The following is a 17,186-nucleotide window of genomic DNA, read 5'->3' as shown; positions in this document are numbered from 1 at the left end:
TCCCTGTCTCTCTTGTACTGATAAGCCCAGAACTGGACACAGCACTCCAGGTCAGGCCTCACCAGGGCTGAGTAGAAGGACAGGATCACCTCCCTCAACCTCCTGGCAATGCCCTTCCTAATGCAGCTCAGGATCCCATTGCCCTTCTTGGCCACAAGGACACTGCTGGCTCATGGACAGTTTGTTGTCCACCTGCACCCCCAGGTCCTTCTCTGCAGAGCTGCTTCTGCAACTTCCCTACCTCCACACGGACAGCAAGTACATAAAAGTTTAAATGTTTTAGTTAGGCATCTATCATTTTGAAGCTCTATTTTTACAAGGCAGCAGGCCAGATAGAGTCTGAAATGCCCCCTCTACTTTATAGAAAGTAAAGCTCCCTGTTTAATTAAACTACCAAAAATTGAATTTGACATCCATAAAAAAAACACAAAAACAAAACCAAAAAAAAAAAAAAAAAAAAAAAAAAAGAAAGCCACACCAAAACCACCAAACCAAATCAAACCACAAAAAACCCACCCCCCACAAAAAAAATAACCCTTTCACCTGACAGGTAGTGATCTGATAGCGACTCAGCCTTTCACACATCTCCTGAGACAACTGTGCTCTTCTTAGTTTCTTAGCAGCCATGCTTCCCAATCTACAGGGCAAACAAAAAAATCTTTGAAAGAGGATTTGAATACGACTGTGTGGACGATTCCACTAACTCCTTGCTAAAGAACAGGGAGGTGTGCACATACACATAATGTAATGTGATATAGATTTCCCATGTAAGCCTGTGTCACATTAAATTACGTTACCAGTCTGAATGCAGTTTCGTTAAATTACATCTCCTCATATTTGACCATGTATGCGAACATACCAGTAAGAACGGAAATGTCAGCAATGTCTATAGGACAGATGTTTCAGGGACATAAGAGAGCTGGAAATTACACAGTCATGAGCTGAACAAGAACTCAAGCTACACTGCACTGGCAAGAAAAAAATTATCTTTGGATGCCTGAACATGAACTGTAGAGCAATCACAGTGAGCATTCAGCCCTAGAACATACACTGCTAGAATACAACACTCAGTTTTGGTGACCCACTGACACTGAGTTCTACTGAACACAACGCCACGGGATGCTGTCCAGCCCAGTACAACCGAAAGCGCACACACACATACGCTTGACCATGTCGCTGTTTCACACATACTATTTAGGCAACATTCCTAGCATTAATTCATACGGACATGTAGGCAAAACAAAGGTTTTTATAATGTAGCAAGTGCAAATATTGCAAACAAAAAAAAAAAAAATTGCCATAACACAATTGCTACAACTTTGCAGATGCACAGGCCTTCACATCTTCACAAGATGGAAACTTTATTGCCCACTCTACAAAATTCTCCTTAAACAGGAAGAGACCCCAAAGTTTCAAGCTCCCTCCGCCGCACCAGGCCGGGTCACAGGGATGCGCCTGCAGCCGGAGACGCAGCCCGGCCCCCTCTCGCCCCGGCAGCGAAAACCGCGGGAACCAGAAAACCCGCTCCCGCCGCAAACCAGCCTCACCCCACGCCTCGGGGGTCTCCCGCGGCAAACCAGCCCCGGCCCCGCGGGTCTCCGGCCAGCCCCAGCCAGGCCGTGCCGGACCAGCCCCGCCGCGGGACCGACCCCGCGCAGCCGAAAACTTTTCAAAGGTTCCCCGCGGTGGGCGCGGCGGGGCGGGGCCCCCGGGCAAGGCCTGCGCTCGCGATTGGCTGTGCTGCCGCCAATCATCGTGCAGCGCTGACAGCGGCGGTGCGCGCGGCATGCCGGGAGCGGTAGTTCCCGAGAGCGGGCGCGCCTGGTATGGCGGCGGCGTTGCTCCGGGTAGTGTCCGCCTGCACTCGCTCAGTCAGGAGACTGATCTCTTTTGCCGAGACTGAGGGCCCAGTGGGGTGTTCAGTGTTCCTTTCGCCCGTGAACGTGAGCGCCTCCGAGGAGGTGGAGCCTTGCACGGGGTTCTTGTGCTGTAGTGTAGAAATTCTTTCCGTCCTCTGCACAAAAGCATCTACAAAACCCGAAAGTCCCTAGCATGGAGAGTGCCATACACGCGGTCAGTTGTTAGTAAAGAATATTGGAATTATGTGCTTGCCTTCATCTTTAGGGCTCACAGACACCTGGTCTGCTGCCAGCTGTGAGAGAAATGCCCCATCATGTGAATCACGGAATCAACTAGGTTGGAAAATAGCTCTGGGGTCATCAAGTCCAACCTATAACCGAACACCACCTTGTCACACCCTGGCACTAAGTGCTACATCTAGTCTTTCCTTAAACAAGTGCAGGGACAGTGATGCCGCCACCACCTCCCTGGGCAGCTCATTCCAATGCCCACTCTCTCTTTCTGTGAAGAAATCCCTCCTAACAGCCAACCTAAACCTCCCCTGGTGCAGTTTAAGTCTATGTCCTCTTGTCCTGTTGGTTACCTGGGAGAGGAGGCCACACCCCACCTGGCTACAGTCTCTTTTCAGGTAGTTGTGGAGAATGATAAGGCCCTGACCCTCCTTTTCTCCAGGCTAAACAACCCCCGCTCCCTCAGCTGCTCCTCATTGAACTAAAGACCCTTTACCACCTCTGTTGCCCTTCTCTGGACATGCTCCAGCACCTTAATGTACTTCCTGAACTCAGGGGTTCAGAACTGGACCCAGTACTCGAGATGTGGTCTCACCAGTGCCAAATGCAGAGGAAGAATAATTTCCCTAGTCCTGCTGGCCACACTATTCCTGATACAGGGAATTTCTGAATGTAACAGGGAGAAGCAGTCATCAAACATGACTGACATGAATGTCTAGGGGGTGAGTTTTCCAACTCACTCTAAGTTATAGTAGAAAGTATTGAACTTAATACTGTGTACAAGTTATCTGCATAATCTTTACAGTACTGAAAAATAACCCAACTGAAGAAAAAATGAGCCAAATTACCTTGGACACCTAACTGAAAAACTGCACATTGGGAACTTCATGTCTGGGCTTTTGTCTATTCTGAAAAGCAAATGCCACAGTGAAGCTGCAAACTACAGAACACTTCAGCCACTCTTCCAAATGAGTGAACAGCAGAAGCAGCACGAAGCTATCATGAAATGCCCAACAACCGTAGTTTCAAAAAGAGTGAGGGAATTAGTGTTTCTGTCATACCCTGAAGGGAACTTACATGCTCAAAGAAGTCAGAGGATTTAAGAAGCTGGCCAGGGAGAAAGCAGCCCATACAAAAGCAACTCAGAGCTGTAGTGAAAAGGTAGCCGAACAGGGAGAGATGGCATGGAGGAAGAGCTCCTCCTAGTGTAGTTGGCCTTTAAAAGTTGATTTGAAAAATATGAGTCACAACTGGGAAAAGCTGTGTAAGAAAAGGGAAAAGATGTCTGTTGCTGCAGTTTAGTTTCAGTGTAAAAAGGGACATGACCATAGTATAACTTGTTATGAACTACTATTTCCTCCCCAGTACAGGGGCAGCAGAAGCCCTACCTTCCCACCAGAGTAAAAGGGAGCATTGCCTTGATGACTTTTCTTTCCTCCCACAAATGCATCAGGGCTTTCCCTTCACCTCCAGGCCAACAGGCTTCCTTTCCACTTTCTACATAAACAAAATACCTGTATTAAACCAGAGAACTGTTTTGGGATGTTGAGCAAGGGAAGAAAATCTTACCAGCCAAGCAGTTTAGAAAATTTGTGAGCGAAATCAATACAGCCAGGTGCCTGTCCTGCAAGTTCTTTGAACATCATTTCTCAGAGGTGTCGTGACTGTTCCACAGTCTGCTTCTCAGATATGCAGATACACCTTTAAACCTACTGCCAAATAATTGTACATCATCTTCTCTGTGTAACTTGAGAGAGAGAACATTCAGAGGATAACCAGAGCTGTGTTCACATATGCTTAGTCACTGCCAACATTCTCAAGCAGCAACACAGCAGGCAGCACCACAGCTTCCATATGTTTGACTAGGACAGTAGTCGCTGGGGAATCAGGGCACTCTGCAAACAGCTCTGCTCTGTGACCTAGGTCAAGCCCCTCCACAACAGGGTATCTGTTTTCCATCTTGGCTTTGGTTTTACCTATTTAGTCTGCAAAGAGAGTAAGGGGTGCCGGTCCAATAGACTCATGTGTCAGGCATGATACAGCAGAGAACTGTGCTAGGCTAAGCCTTTTGCTCCTTCTGGAACTTATAACAAGAAAGGATTAATAAAGCTAAGAGATGATTACTTTAGAAGAACTGAGTTCCACCACATTAACATAAGAAGGTCATTTAAACTGGCAACACTGGAGGAAGAGTCACAGAAAGGCAGAAGTATAACAGCAACAACAAATGAGGTCTCATAGAATCAAAAGGATCTAACATCAAGCACACCCATTAAAATAAAAAGGGGAATGGTGATTAGCTTGCTCAGGGGCAAGCAGAAAGGGATAGAGTCTAATTTTAAGGACACATGATGAAATACTTATCATTTCTTACCCAAATAAATACTCAGTAGTTAATAATTCTGCAGGTCCCTAGAATTTAAAAGATAATGGTAAAATGTTTCCTTTCTGGAACAGATTCCACAGAAAAGTTTCTTCCTCAAAGCCAAGACAGCCTTTTGTGAGCATTTTCAGATAATAGTTTGCATTCTGGAACATTTCAGATGATTCACGTAATTACCAACACAGCATCAGCTCACTGATACTGACTACAATCCTCAGGTTTATTACTATTTTCCAACTATCAATTCTTGCCTTAAAATTAGCAGTGTTCCCCTACTCCTGTGAAAATATTTCCCCAAAAGCGCCTACTCCAGGAGAATACAGCAACAATTCTGACTCACAAGGGTAATCCAGATATTCAAAGCAATTCTCCACCTTATGCTTGCTGACTAGTGTCTAATTAGCCTAATATATTCTTATTCCTTGGGGTTATCTGCTTGATGCCTACCACATTCTTTAATAGAAAGAAATTACCCATGAGCTCTGGAGACTGGAAAACAGTTATAGAACAGCCCATGCTTTCCTGGGATTAAGGTCCCAAGAGGTTACTCAATAACAGTACACAAAGGACCCTCCAATAAAGTATTCTGTCTGTGTCTATCTCCCCAGAGGAACTGGAGATTTACTTCCAATCCTTTGAGGTTTCCCCATCTCAAAAAAAGAAATTCAAAAGATCTCACAAGGAGGCCTGCACCCTGGTTAAAAACACTTTATTTTCCATGCCGTCCATACCAGCACAGCTTTAGCAAAGCTACTTCAACTCGAGATTTTGCCAGATGCATCTGCTTCAGGGATGGGGTGGGGGGAAAGGAGACCACCTTTCTGTTGTTTCTAGAAGCTGCTCAGCACTGTTGCCATCAACTATAATAAACAAATCAAGAACAACAGACCTGTGAAACAGTAACCCATCTTTTCATTTTGACTTATTCTTCCCCCCACCCCCCAGTCCTCTGAATCGTCTGTGGACCGGATAAATGCTTCTCCCCAGGCAATTAACCTTTTTCCTCCTGCTCAGGAAGGATTAAACCCAATTTTAATGAATCCTCCTCAGGTGTTAGTGAAGACCTGTCTGACCACACACCTTTACACCCAGGAAAAAGACTTTTTTTTTCCTCAGGAAGACAGAAGGCATTTCTCTGTTTTCTGCCTCTTCATACATGCTGCTATGAACCCAGAATTATCCATAACCCCCAAAACTATTTCAGAAATATTCAGCAGCAATATAGAGTTTTTTGAAAGGGAGTGTCTGTACCTCCTACCCTTTTCACAAAAAAGCAGACTAGCCACACTCACTGCTATTGCAGGCAGAAGGACAGCCCCACCTGCACGTTACAGCTTTGAAAAACTCATCTGCGTTTGCTTTCTACCCAAACTACAACAAACAAATTGAGAGACTTCGGGGATTATTCCACTTTTAGCCTGTACTCATCTAAGAAGATTACCCTCCAAGATCAGCTTCCTACTTCATTTAGCTTTTTCTGGTTAAAGGGACAGGAGGATTCATTCAAGTCTTTGGACTTTTTATATTTCCCTGTTAAGTTTCTGGTAGATGAGAAGGGCATGAACTGATATAGCAGCAGCATAAGTCTTTGTGAAGTTGTTGTTACCAGAACATATCTTTACCTGTACATGCTAAACCACATTTACCTCACATAAAACAAACCTGACATGCTCCTGCCTTTAACCTGTGGCTTACCAGATCCACTTTTTTACTGCCTTGTCTTGACCTTCTGTTTACTGAAGTTGCTGTGGTTGTCCCAGTAGCAGTCTGCAATCACCAGACCTTGCCACTCTCAACACAGAATTTCCTCCAGCTTTCCCTGAGATGCTGAGATAGACAAAGAAGTGACAAATATCACGGGAGTGGGCTTTCACAGCATCCAGCCTCTATTGAGAAGCTGCAATTAGACTAGAAAAATCCAAGTACCTCACAGTGACCAGTAGTGAAAGTGCACTGTGTATCCCTTGTCATCACACTCAGACACCATGAAATTAGCACTGATGGTGCCTGGTTTTAGCAATTAGGGTAAAACGTCTGTTGCTTTCAGCTACAGCCCTCGCTCCATCTGTAGAATTCTTCAGTGGAGAAAAGAGACAACAGGAACCAGTGGACTTGACTGAGAGATGAGCTTTTTTGCTCAGACAACACCAGCAGAGAAGAGTAGATCTCAGACACTCATCCCTGTGCAGTTGCCAGAAATGGGAGAAAAGAGTCTTCACTTTGTGATGATACAGATTGATTGCTCTGATAATCCTGCAGCTGATCTCAGCCCAGTAGCTCTTATTTCAAACAACACACACACCAGAAAGCAAACAAAGCCTGGAACATTTCATTCCTTTAATCGTTTGGTCTGGGGCCTTTGGCTGTTGCATGCATTTCATTCTACTTATTTTTAAAGCAATGAATGAGATCCCTATGGCTGGAACTACAAAGGAAACTACTCCAGACATCGTCACCATTCTCCTAGAAGATGTTGCTGAAGGGTTTCCAAAGGTGGCCGAGTGGCCTGGAAGACAGAACACTCCACCAAACCTGGGCAGAGAAAGCAGAAGAATGTCTCCACTGCCACAGTAGTTGTGCTTTATAGTTTTCTGCTTGCCTGTGAAAGAATGAGACATCTTCATGCCCTGCAATTGGATATTACTCATGCTCACACACACCTACAAGGAACTCAGCAGTCTCAAACAAGATCAAAACAGAGGCCCAGTGTCCTGTGTCTTAGCAGTGTTGGAGAACAGATGGAAGAGATCTCTTAGTGGATAATTATAGAAGATTTAACCACAGAGGAAAGAAGAGCTCAGGTTAATTCTGTGGTGACTATTTTTTTACCTTGAAGCATGGTACTTCTTATCCATTTTACTGGGATGAGCAACTCAATTACTATAGAGACTATCCAGGCAAGCATGTTTGTCACTCAGTGTTTGGGCATGATCTATAGCTATGATCACATTATCCTCACCCTATATTGACTACCCATGACAAATTGATTTTACAGAGCCACAGCTATTTTTTAAATAAATCATTACAGCAAATTGCATTAAATTAACTATGCAGCAAATTAGGCCTATACTCAATTGAAGTAAAATAGGACATTTGTACAGCAAGAAGCTGAATGCATGATTAGCTGTTTTGCTGAGCTGGGGTCCTATTAATTGTCTAATAACTGAACTTTTGTTTCAGTGGTCTTTAGGATATAGGCTTGTAAATCTGCATGAAGCATCAGAGTCCAATCCAGTTCAGTAACTGAAGGAATATTTTCCCAGACCTCAGTTTTCACAGCAAAGAGGGAAAGGGAATTAAATGAGAACACTCTCAGCCTTGCAAAATAAAGTGCACCATAAGGAAAGGTGCCACTGAGCTGACAGAAGATAGAGACATCCTGCATTCATCAATGACTTTCATCAGCTGTGCTGTCACGGCATCAGCAGGGACAGGTGTATCCTGGGCTGTGTGACTCAACAGCCGTATGGTACCAAAAGTTTGATTCAACTGGATCTCATTCAGCTTCCACTGGGAGCTGTGTGCTTCCCTGACCTCGCAGTGGGGACTCACCAAGTCACATACAAAGGCCAAATGATTTTTTAAAGCCTCTGATTTGAGCTGGCTTCATTTTAAGGCTTCCAGCTTGAAATACTTTCATCCGCAGGGGTGCACAGCTGACATACTTCTTACTGGAGCCATCTGAAGAGAATCAGGAGAGAGATGTCCCAGACTGATAAAACTTGAGTCACTCTAAATCTATGGTCACTTTTCAAATATCTAGGCTTGAATGTTAAGATTGGGAATATAGACAAGTCATCACAGCTGGGGAAGGGACAGATGAGCAAGATGACTTGTTTGTCTTAACTCTCAGTGTTATGTTTAAAATATATAGTATTTAAATATATCACCCAACTTTCTTCTTACATTGGTGAGGATTCAGAATAAGGTCAGTGAAGTGAATCAAGTTACAGTAAATCAGACTAAGAACAGAAGCAGGGGTTTGGGTATTAAAAACACAGACCATAAACACACAATTTTGATTGTTTCTTTCTTTCTGCCTTTAATCTGACAGGGACAGAAAGAAGCTGGGAGGATGAATGAATGTCAGATGTGAAGAAAATCTTTGAGCTTTCAATTTCTTATTATAAACCAGGACTAGAATAGTAAAAAGCAGCAGAGGTCAGAAATGAGATACACTGAAAAAAAAGCAGCATTCACCCTCTTATTCCAGGGATAATGGTTTCAATCTGCTGTGTATGAAAAGAGACACTAGGAGAGAAAATCCAGAAAGAGCAGAATGTTTTACAGGGCAAGGGAGGGATACTGTTAATTGTCCTAGACCTATGTAGGGTTCACTCTGAGGTTTCACAGCTGTAATTCTGCCATCCTACACCACAGTCTTTTACCTAAACCACAGAGCGAGTGCCCATGCCCTGCATTGCTGTCTGGGAAGAATCAGAAGATGAAGAACAATTCTGGAGCCATCCAGAAGCCAAGGCTTCTGTCTCCATCTCAGCATACCCGAGAAGGGCAGATGTTTGGTTTCTGTTGGATTAAGCTTTTGGCTGGAGATTAAGCTTTGTTCTGGGTTAGCTGCTGATCCTAACTGGATAGCTTGCCTTCCTATCTGCCAAAAATGCCAAGAGTAACACACTGGATCCTTTATGCAATCTGTCAACAATTGAAATCAACACATAATATCAAAACGATGTATTTTAAATGAAATGGAAAAAAAAATAGGTTGGTATGTGTCATCGGTTAGCAAGCACAGTCCCAGAAGGGATGTCCTTGCTAAGGGGTGCTTACAGTTTCCTCTGGGACCTGACAGAACCTATCAGCTGGCCAGTTTGAATATGGACAATTCTTTAAGCCACTTAAAGTTGTGATCACCTCTGTGATCCACATTTAAGAATAGGCAAACTCCCCCCCAAGCTCTCTCTCGTTTCCGGTGCTGGGACAGGTGGCTGCGGGCCCCGTGTGGGGGCCAGAGGGCCACGGCCATCCTGAAGCCATGGACCTGTTCCAGCCGTGGAACCCCCCCCACTGCCTTGCCGTGGGCAGCCGGAGCGGCTCGGCTCTCCCCCCTCTCCACTGCGATAAGGAAAATTCAACATTCCAGCTGCAAAGCTGCAAGGCCGAGGTGAGATTAACCCTTTTATTGCTGTGAAGAGCTGAAAACCTGAGGGAAGAGAGAGAGGAGATGCTTAAAGCTGAAATTCTGCTGTGAATATCAAAGTATCCCGTTGTCATTTCATGAAGATATGGGGGGTGGAGTGTTCAGCTCGTGAGCAAAAGCACCTGCACTGAGATAGGCAGATGCTGACGCAGCTGTAATTTCATGAGAAGTTTGGACAGGGAGAGATGGACCAGATGAGGACTTTTGCTCCAAACGGGAAAGGAGAAAACCTCAGTCCCTAGAGATGGACCAGATGAGGACTTCTGCTCCAAATGGGAAAGGAGAAAACCTCAGTCCCTAGAGATGCTCCCAGAGATAGTCCTAACGATGAAGATGAGGAAGACCCTTTGCTCCCAGGGAAGGAGAAGGGCCTCTGTTTTTGTTTCTGAACGGTTCAACCTTAAAATTGTACCCCAAAAAACTTCAAGAGTGGACCCTCGAAAGCAGTTGCGGGAAAAGCTGCAAGTCGGGGGAAGGGACTCACATGCAGGCAGAGAGACTCCTCTTCCTAAATGGACTGAACAATATTTGGAAGTGGGCGGCTGTCTCGTTGTGATAATGTTTTCATAGCACGAGCAAGAAGAGACTTCTCTTTCTAAATGGACTGAACAAGGTTATTGTGGAAGTGGTAAACAGACTGAACATCTCAAGGGTTGTCTTTTTACATTGTCAGTGGGAGAAGGGAGGAAGGTGGGGGAAGGAGGAGAGTTCTGAAGGTGGTATAATTTTTTTTTCCCTCTTTTAGGTCTGTTAATAAACTTCTTTATATTCTTTCAAGTTTGGTGCCTGCTTTGCATTTCTCGTAATTCTTATCTCACAGAAGATAAACAGTAATGAGTATTTTGAGCCAAACCACTACAGTATGGACAGGAATTCTCAGAGTCTTTCCTCCCTGCTGCTAACTTCCTCTGCTTACGAGTGCCTCCATTCCTCCTTCTGCCTGTTCAAAACCTGGAGAAAAAAGGAAATCTGACACCACTTCAGCCACGGAAGTGTGGATATTGAAGGAATCCAAGAAGAGCAAGACCTCCTTCTTATACACCAGATGGGACGACTGATGACTTAGTAAAATGAAATTTATTATCTACATTCCACCTCGGGAACACTTCCTGACATTTACCATTTCTGACACCATTAACCTCTGTACATGAGGGTGGGGGGAACATAGTGGGGTAGTTCATGTTTTTAAGCCAGCAGCACTACAAAGCCACACTGATACCCCATATGGCTCTGCAGGTTTTGGAGGGCACTTGTTAAAACCAGCTTCCTTCTCTTGTGCAGATTTCAGCACTTGAGGTAAATCCTGGTTTCCTTGGTTGGTGTTCTTTCCTTACCAAAACATGGACATTTGAAGCAGCTTTGTCTGAGGCAGTAATAAGTGAGGTCCATGTTCCCTTTGGTTCTCATCCAGTGTTACTGATTTCACCATTCAGTGAGCATAAAACATTCCCTTTATGATTTAGTAGCATTTTACACAGAGCCTGCAAGCTATGAGCGAGAGCCTGCAAGCATGAGACACAGAATAACAAATTATTCCAGACTAAGGCCACTACCTTCTCCTTCTTTTCAGGAACCAGTTGTAGGAAGGTCCATGTCTGTGCTGGTGCATGCTTTTGTCTTGCAAGCAACTGGGCTGCACAGGCACTCCTTGTTGCAATAGTCTGGTTTCAGCACCTGCCAGAACCTGGGTGAGTACCACCTGCCTGTGCTGGGCTAGGCTGGTCCCAGAGGCCACTGAGTACTCTGGCTGTGAGCTGGCACCCTGGAGTGCCTGTATCTGCATTTGAGTTGTACTGATACTTACAGATAGTTCAGGACTGGATTTTAGAGGGGCTGATGTCAAGGTTTGGATTGCTAAATCTCATGGCAATTCCTATTCCAGCAGGGCTTGCTCAGTCTTAATCCTTCAATATACAAAGAAGATAACAATCACGCAGGATTGAGAGTAGGAGGAGGGAGCTTCTTTGTAAAACCTCATTAAAACATCTCTGTCTTGTCAGTGTGTACAGTGAGAACCCCAAGAGTGCTTTCATTGCATCTTTGCATATAATTGTCTCCGTTGCATGGTCTTATGAGCTGACCAGCTAATGATTTTCTTGGCCAAGATATCTGCATTTCAAAAACACCATACAGTGACAAAGTGCCCATTTCTGCCCGCCTTTACAAAAGCAGAGAGTTTTCCCACACACAAATAGCCTTTTAACAGTTCAATGAGTAACCACTGCTCCTCTGCTCAGGCTCAGCCCCAATACTTGGGCTGCAAGGTGATGCAGCAATGGGGATATTTGATCAATGCTATTGTTATAATAAAAGCTATCCCTGACAGAGCTGTAGGTAAAATCTCTTGGGAGCAGCATTTCCTGCTGACTCCATATAGAGGGCTTGGCAGAATGCCCTGTGCTTTACAGATATTTTTTGCTGGTAACAGAAAAATCCTCCTGCAGGGCTGTAGGGCCAGCCCTCTAAAGCCCTTGACCCTGAATGTGTAATCTCCCTGGAGACCCAATGCACATGAAGAAATATAATCTTCTTGAAGCATCTGCTGTCTGTGTTGTGTTAAAATATGACTGGGATGCAACTGTCAAATCTCCAGCTCACTCATTGCAGAATCCTTTACAGGGCAATAAAAAACCCAATCTCTCTCTATTGCTTTAAGGAGGGTTGTTTTATCGTGGCTGCAGCCTGAGAGGTATCTGTATCCAACAGACATTTCACATGCTTTTGTGTCCTTGGAAGGCAACAGCACACAACAGATGGGAAACGGAGCCATTTCGCGAGGTCGCGGTCATGGCATCACATGCAAATCCTTTGCCCACCGGGACCTCACGGCACATGAGCTGTGCTGGGGAAGCCAGGAGGAGTTTTCCTGCTTGCACAGTGACAATTGGCAAGGAGGCCTGGGAGGACAGCCTTGGCAAATAGATCAGTCTGACAGATCAGCGTTCCCACTGGGCGTGAAAGGGAAGGAGAGACATTTCTTTTCATAGAAGACACAAGAGAAAAGGGGCATCTCCTGTTTTTTAAATTTCTTTATATATTTTTCTGAGCCAGTTGAGGACTTGGTCTCTGCTCTGAATACATAGGTGTAGGAAGCAGAAAAGAGTGCTTTAAATGCAGAACTAGCAAGGAAAGAACAATCAAGGTGGCTTGCCAATGATACTCAGATCTGCTCATTTCAGTTTTCTGTATTTTTTTTCAACACTGTAAACTCATCTCCTTGACGTCTGCCCTGCCCTTGTTCTCGGTCTCAGTCTTCCCCTCCCCCACTTCTCCCTTTAATGCTGATGTCCTCATTTCCCCTTTTGTGCATCTGACCCTTTCACTATGCAGGGATTAGTATCTCACTCATAAATATGTGAAATAGATACGCAGATGATTTAATTTGCTGAGTTTTGCAGGGCTAGTGAGACAGACTGGCATGGGGAGAAGGGTATGTTCTAGCAGGTCAGCTGGGTACAGGATGAGTAATGTGAAACACCAGCACCAGTCCAGGAGGGAGACCTCAGGGGGCAGGGACAAGGTAGTAAAACATAAAGGCCAGGCAAATATGGAAGAGCAGAAGACAAGGTCAAAGATGTCTCTGCCTTTCCCATTTTTTATGATAATATCTCCCATTATTTATCTTCCAGGGAGAAAGGACAAAAGGGGGGTACATGAGAAGAAAAAGGGGACCAGAAATCCACCCTGGCTGCTGGTGGTTCAAGTTGTTGGTAGCTCATTCAGGAAGAGATGCCAGAGGAGCCAAGAAAAATGCTGGTCTAGTGAGATGGTGGCAAGCTAGGAGGGAGGCAGAGATCTGGAACATGGGAAGATGGCAGTAAAAGCTGCATAACTGGGTGGGGGTGCTGGGGACTGGGGACACAGCTGATCTGAACAGGGATTCCTGAGGAAGGAGAGACAACAGAGTGGCCATAAGGAGGTGACAACAAAGAGCTGGAGGTAACAATGCTGTGAAGCCCCAGCCAAGAAAAAATTGTCAGGTAGCAAGGATTAAGTCCTCGGATCCAAAACAGGAAATAGAGATGAACACTAAAGCCCTAACGGGCAATAAAACCTTGCCAGGAGGCAGCTAGTGAGGCAGAGAGGAAGGACAGGATGGGCAATGGAAGATAAAGCAGAGAAATAAGGTTTAATGAACCATACAAGACAGCAGTCAAGGCCAGGTTTACTGCTGGCTTTGCTGGCAGCCATAAGGTTACAGGTAGCCTTGCTGGGATGGTGTAACACCACAAGTTTCATGCTGGGTGCATGCTCAGAGGTCAGTGGCCAGGACAACTGCAGCCTATGCTGTTGTTTGGAGATGTTTGCGCTACTTTCAGCAGTCATGCAGCACAAAGCCCCAGTATAAGCACACTGCTGGGGGCCATGCTGTCCTTACTGTGAGATCAAAGGACAGCTGTGTGTTGTCATCACACTTATCTACTAAAGTAGCATTATCATTACCATGCTAACTGAAATCAGCCTCTGCTGAAGAGCCAGTTCACCATCCAGTAACATTAATAATCTGTTTTGCTAGAGAATGCCAGCATCTGGCTAAGGTGGACACCTGTGTGTCACCTGAAGAGGAGTCACACAGAGGAGGCTCCTAGTGTGCCACAAGCCATGCTCCACTCTGGTGTTGCTGGCATGCTCAAATCATTATCAGGGATTTGCCTTCCTGTGTGGCAGACAAGGCTGGATGGAAAGGGTCAACAGAGGTACCTCCTGGATGTTTTGGTCAAGCTCTTTTATTTGTGGAACAGAGCTGGGATGTTTACTCTTATCCTTGAAAATTTCAAGAAACTTTTTTTAATGCTTACTGTCTCTAATAACATAGCACTTACAGATCCAATTAGGGACATGCTCACATCAATGTGATGACAAAAACACGAGGCCTGGCCTGGAGAATTTGCAATGTGACTGAGATTGGAGACAGCAGACAGATCAGTGGCCAAAAGATGGAGCAGCAGAAGAACAGGACAACTAGGATCAACATTACAGCCTGGGTGGGAGTACTTTTGGTTGATGCCTTAGCTGAGGAAAAGGAGTGGATGGGATGGGTTTGACTCAGCAGAGTACACACTGCTCTCCTTAGCAATAATAGAGTGCATACAGGCTGGAAGCCAAACCCTATCAAAGGAACCAGAATGCCCCCAAGTGATAACTCCCCTTTTTTTAAAGATGAAGCAGGATAGTATGATATGTTTGCCTTGGACTTAATCTGATTTAAACACCATATGTAAAACATATTTGAAAAACCTAGGCCTAGCTTCCTTCTCTGAGCTGACTGCTTAACAATTAGGGACTTTAATACCCTGACACATCTAACTGAGGCCATACCAAAGCACACAGACATGCAGCTTGCAAGGTCAAGAACATTCAACTTAGATCTTAACCTTTCTCATATGTATGTGGACTTTATTTTAGATATTCTCTGGATCTCATCTGCTCAAGAAAGTGGCAGTGAGTGGGCAGCTAAACAGGGGATGGCTGCTGGTAGGAATTACAATGCAGCATGTATGCCACCAGCTATGTTTGTGCATCTAAACATACTCACTATGTGTATACACATTTATGTGGAAGATGAGGTGAAATTATGTACTATTCTACATTCATTGAAACTCAAAGAGATTGACCAGAGAAGCTTTTTGCTGAATTTAGCCTTGAAAATCTATTGTGTTCCACCGTTATGTGGAAGGTAGAGCAAATGCACTGAACAGTAATTGCATACTTATTGCTATACTTCTACCTGAAGGCAAGTGTGTAAAATGTTCTCTGCTTTTCAAAGCACTGAAAACCGCAACTGTTGTAGGCTTCAATGGAAGGTACACTCATCAGCAATCATTTAACACAGCATTTTTGTTCAATTGTCAAAGGAGGGGTTCAGACTAGGGTAGGGGGGCTTGGTTACTTGTCACTGCAGCAGTGGGCTTGGAAGCATGGAAAAGGACAGGATACCCCAAAGGAGCTGCTGGAGAAAGAGGAGCAGTAGGAAGAGCTGTGGTATCAGATGAGTGGTCTGACAACGGAAACAGCATCACAGATAAGCTCTGCAGTAACAGCAACACGAGCTGATAGAGCAGATGGTCACCTCAGTTTAGCCTTTAACATAGCTTGTTGCCCCTAGCAATATTTACCCAAAAGTATTCTACTGATGGAGATGGGATTATGTAGCAGACAGAGGGAATCAGTCCTATTTTATACAAGATACTGGGCTATCGGCTCTGACAGTCCCTTCATGTGCTGGGCAGACAGAGCAACGTGACGATATGCATAACCATTTCTGGGACAGCTTCATATGGTGGAAACCAGGTAGCACTTTCCCAGTTTCCCAACTTTGTTGGAATGTTATTAACTCACTCCACAAATACGGAAACTTGGTTAAGAGGTGAAGTGTTAAACTCCCTTTTCTCTTTCTGAAATGGCCTTTTGGGAACTGTCAGGACATTTTCATTAGCTCCTGGTAAGTGCTATTTGGAGTTAATTCTGACCCACTTCAGTAATTCTTCAGAAGGAAGAATTATTTCATTAGTTTGTGAAAAGCACTTAAAAAATCCTTCAGTGATAAGTGAAAATACTGTTATTCTCATTCCCAAAATACTACGTAAAGAACCACACTGAAATAGCAATATAGAAACATTGCAAAGGTGATTAACTATGATGGAAAGCAAATTCTGCACTAGAAAGTGTCCCATATTTGAAAGGCCAGACATCTGTAAGCATATGCACATCTCAGCTATTTAATAAATGTTGTCTCAAATGCATGTTTATGTATTTTTATTAAGGAGCAAATTACTTGTATTTCCTTCTCTTTCTTCTGCATTATAGCATTAAAGCAGGACAGCATGCCAAACAACAGTATAAACAAACAGCATCACCAGATACTTAAGGGTCTTTAGCTCCTAAATTGACTAAAGCATAAATACAAACTGACGTCAAACATTTGGGATTACGATTTAAAAACTGCTATTTTCTGAGACACTAATGAAGGCCATTCATAGCAGAAAATCCAGTGCCTAGAATAGGAGGAGTGAGCTGCCCAGACTCCAGAGTGAAGAGTCAAGGAAATGATATGCATCTCTTAGAATAAAAAAACTGCCAATTTGCTTTAGACCTGTGAGAAGTGCCAGATACAGAGAATATGAAGAGCTTCTTTCAACCTGTCTAGGTCTTGAAGATTTGGGAATGTCATGACCAGTCCTTACTCTGCCACCATGATCAGCAGTGCTTTTATCACCCCCTCTACTCATCACAGTCCTTGTACGGTGGAAGCCCATCCTGGCTGTGCACTGGAGCTGCACAGCACAGCCCGTGCAATGCAGAGTGCAGTTGTGTGATGCTACTGACCAGCTCCAGAGCTTAAGAAGTCACCTTCCACATTTGGTCTTCAGGGTCTCAATTAAGCAGCTGAAATTTTAAGCAAGTAAGATCTCAAGTAAGATCAGAAGCAGTGATGAAGCTCATTTGGATCTCTGTCTTTCTTCCTCTTAAGCATGGAATTAAGAGTACATTTTATAAGGCAAAATGCATTCCTGAGCAGGCATTTGTACTAATTCAGGTCCTGAAGTGGTATAGC

At 44.4% G+C, this 17,186-nt stretch overlaps 1 protein-coding gene across 2 annotated transcripts in view; it reads right to left on the bottom strand.

Annotated features, from left to right (window-relative positions):
- The window catches only part of LOC121672925 (DNA repair protein RAD51 homolog 2-like), a 59,398-nt gene that overhangs the window by 16,760 nt on the left and 25,452 nt on the right, over nt 1–17,186 (bottom strand). Inside the window, exons 1-2 of one of the 2 annotated variants that reach the window (XM_042045852.1) lie at nt 1,548–1,715; nt 544–637 (exon numbers count right to left, since the gene is read on the bottom strand). In XM_042045852.1, the coding sequence (XP_041901786.1) occupies nt 544–627 (84 nt within the window). In that variant the 5' untranslated portion in view covers nt 628–637; nt 1,548–1,715. Of the gene's footprint in view, nt 1–543; nt 638–1,547; nt 1,716–17,186 lie in introns of those variants that run through there. The other variant, XM_042045851.1, reaches the window with a different exon arrangement.

This window comes from Corvus kubaryi, unplaced genomic scaffold, assembly GCF_017639235.1.
Source record: "Corvus kubaryi isolate FWS band 111438036 unplaced genomic scaffold, C.kubaryi_AGA036_p1.0 65048, whole genome shotgun sequence".
In the NCBI taxonomy this organism is placed as follows: domain Eukaryota; kingdom Metazoa; phylum Chordata; class Aves; order Passeriformes; family Corvidae; genus Corvus; species Corvus kubaryi.
The sequence above is the reverse complement of the archived record's forward strand: the minus strand, read 5'-3'. Positions and strand labels throughout refer to the sequence as shown.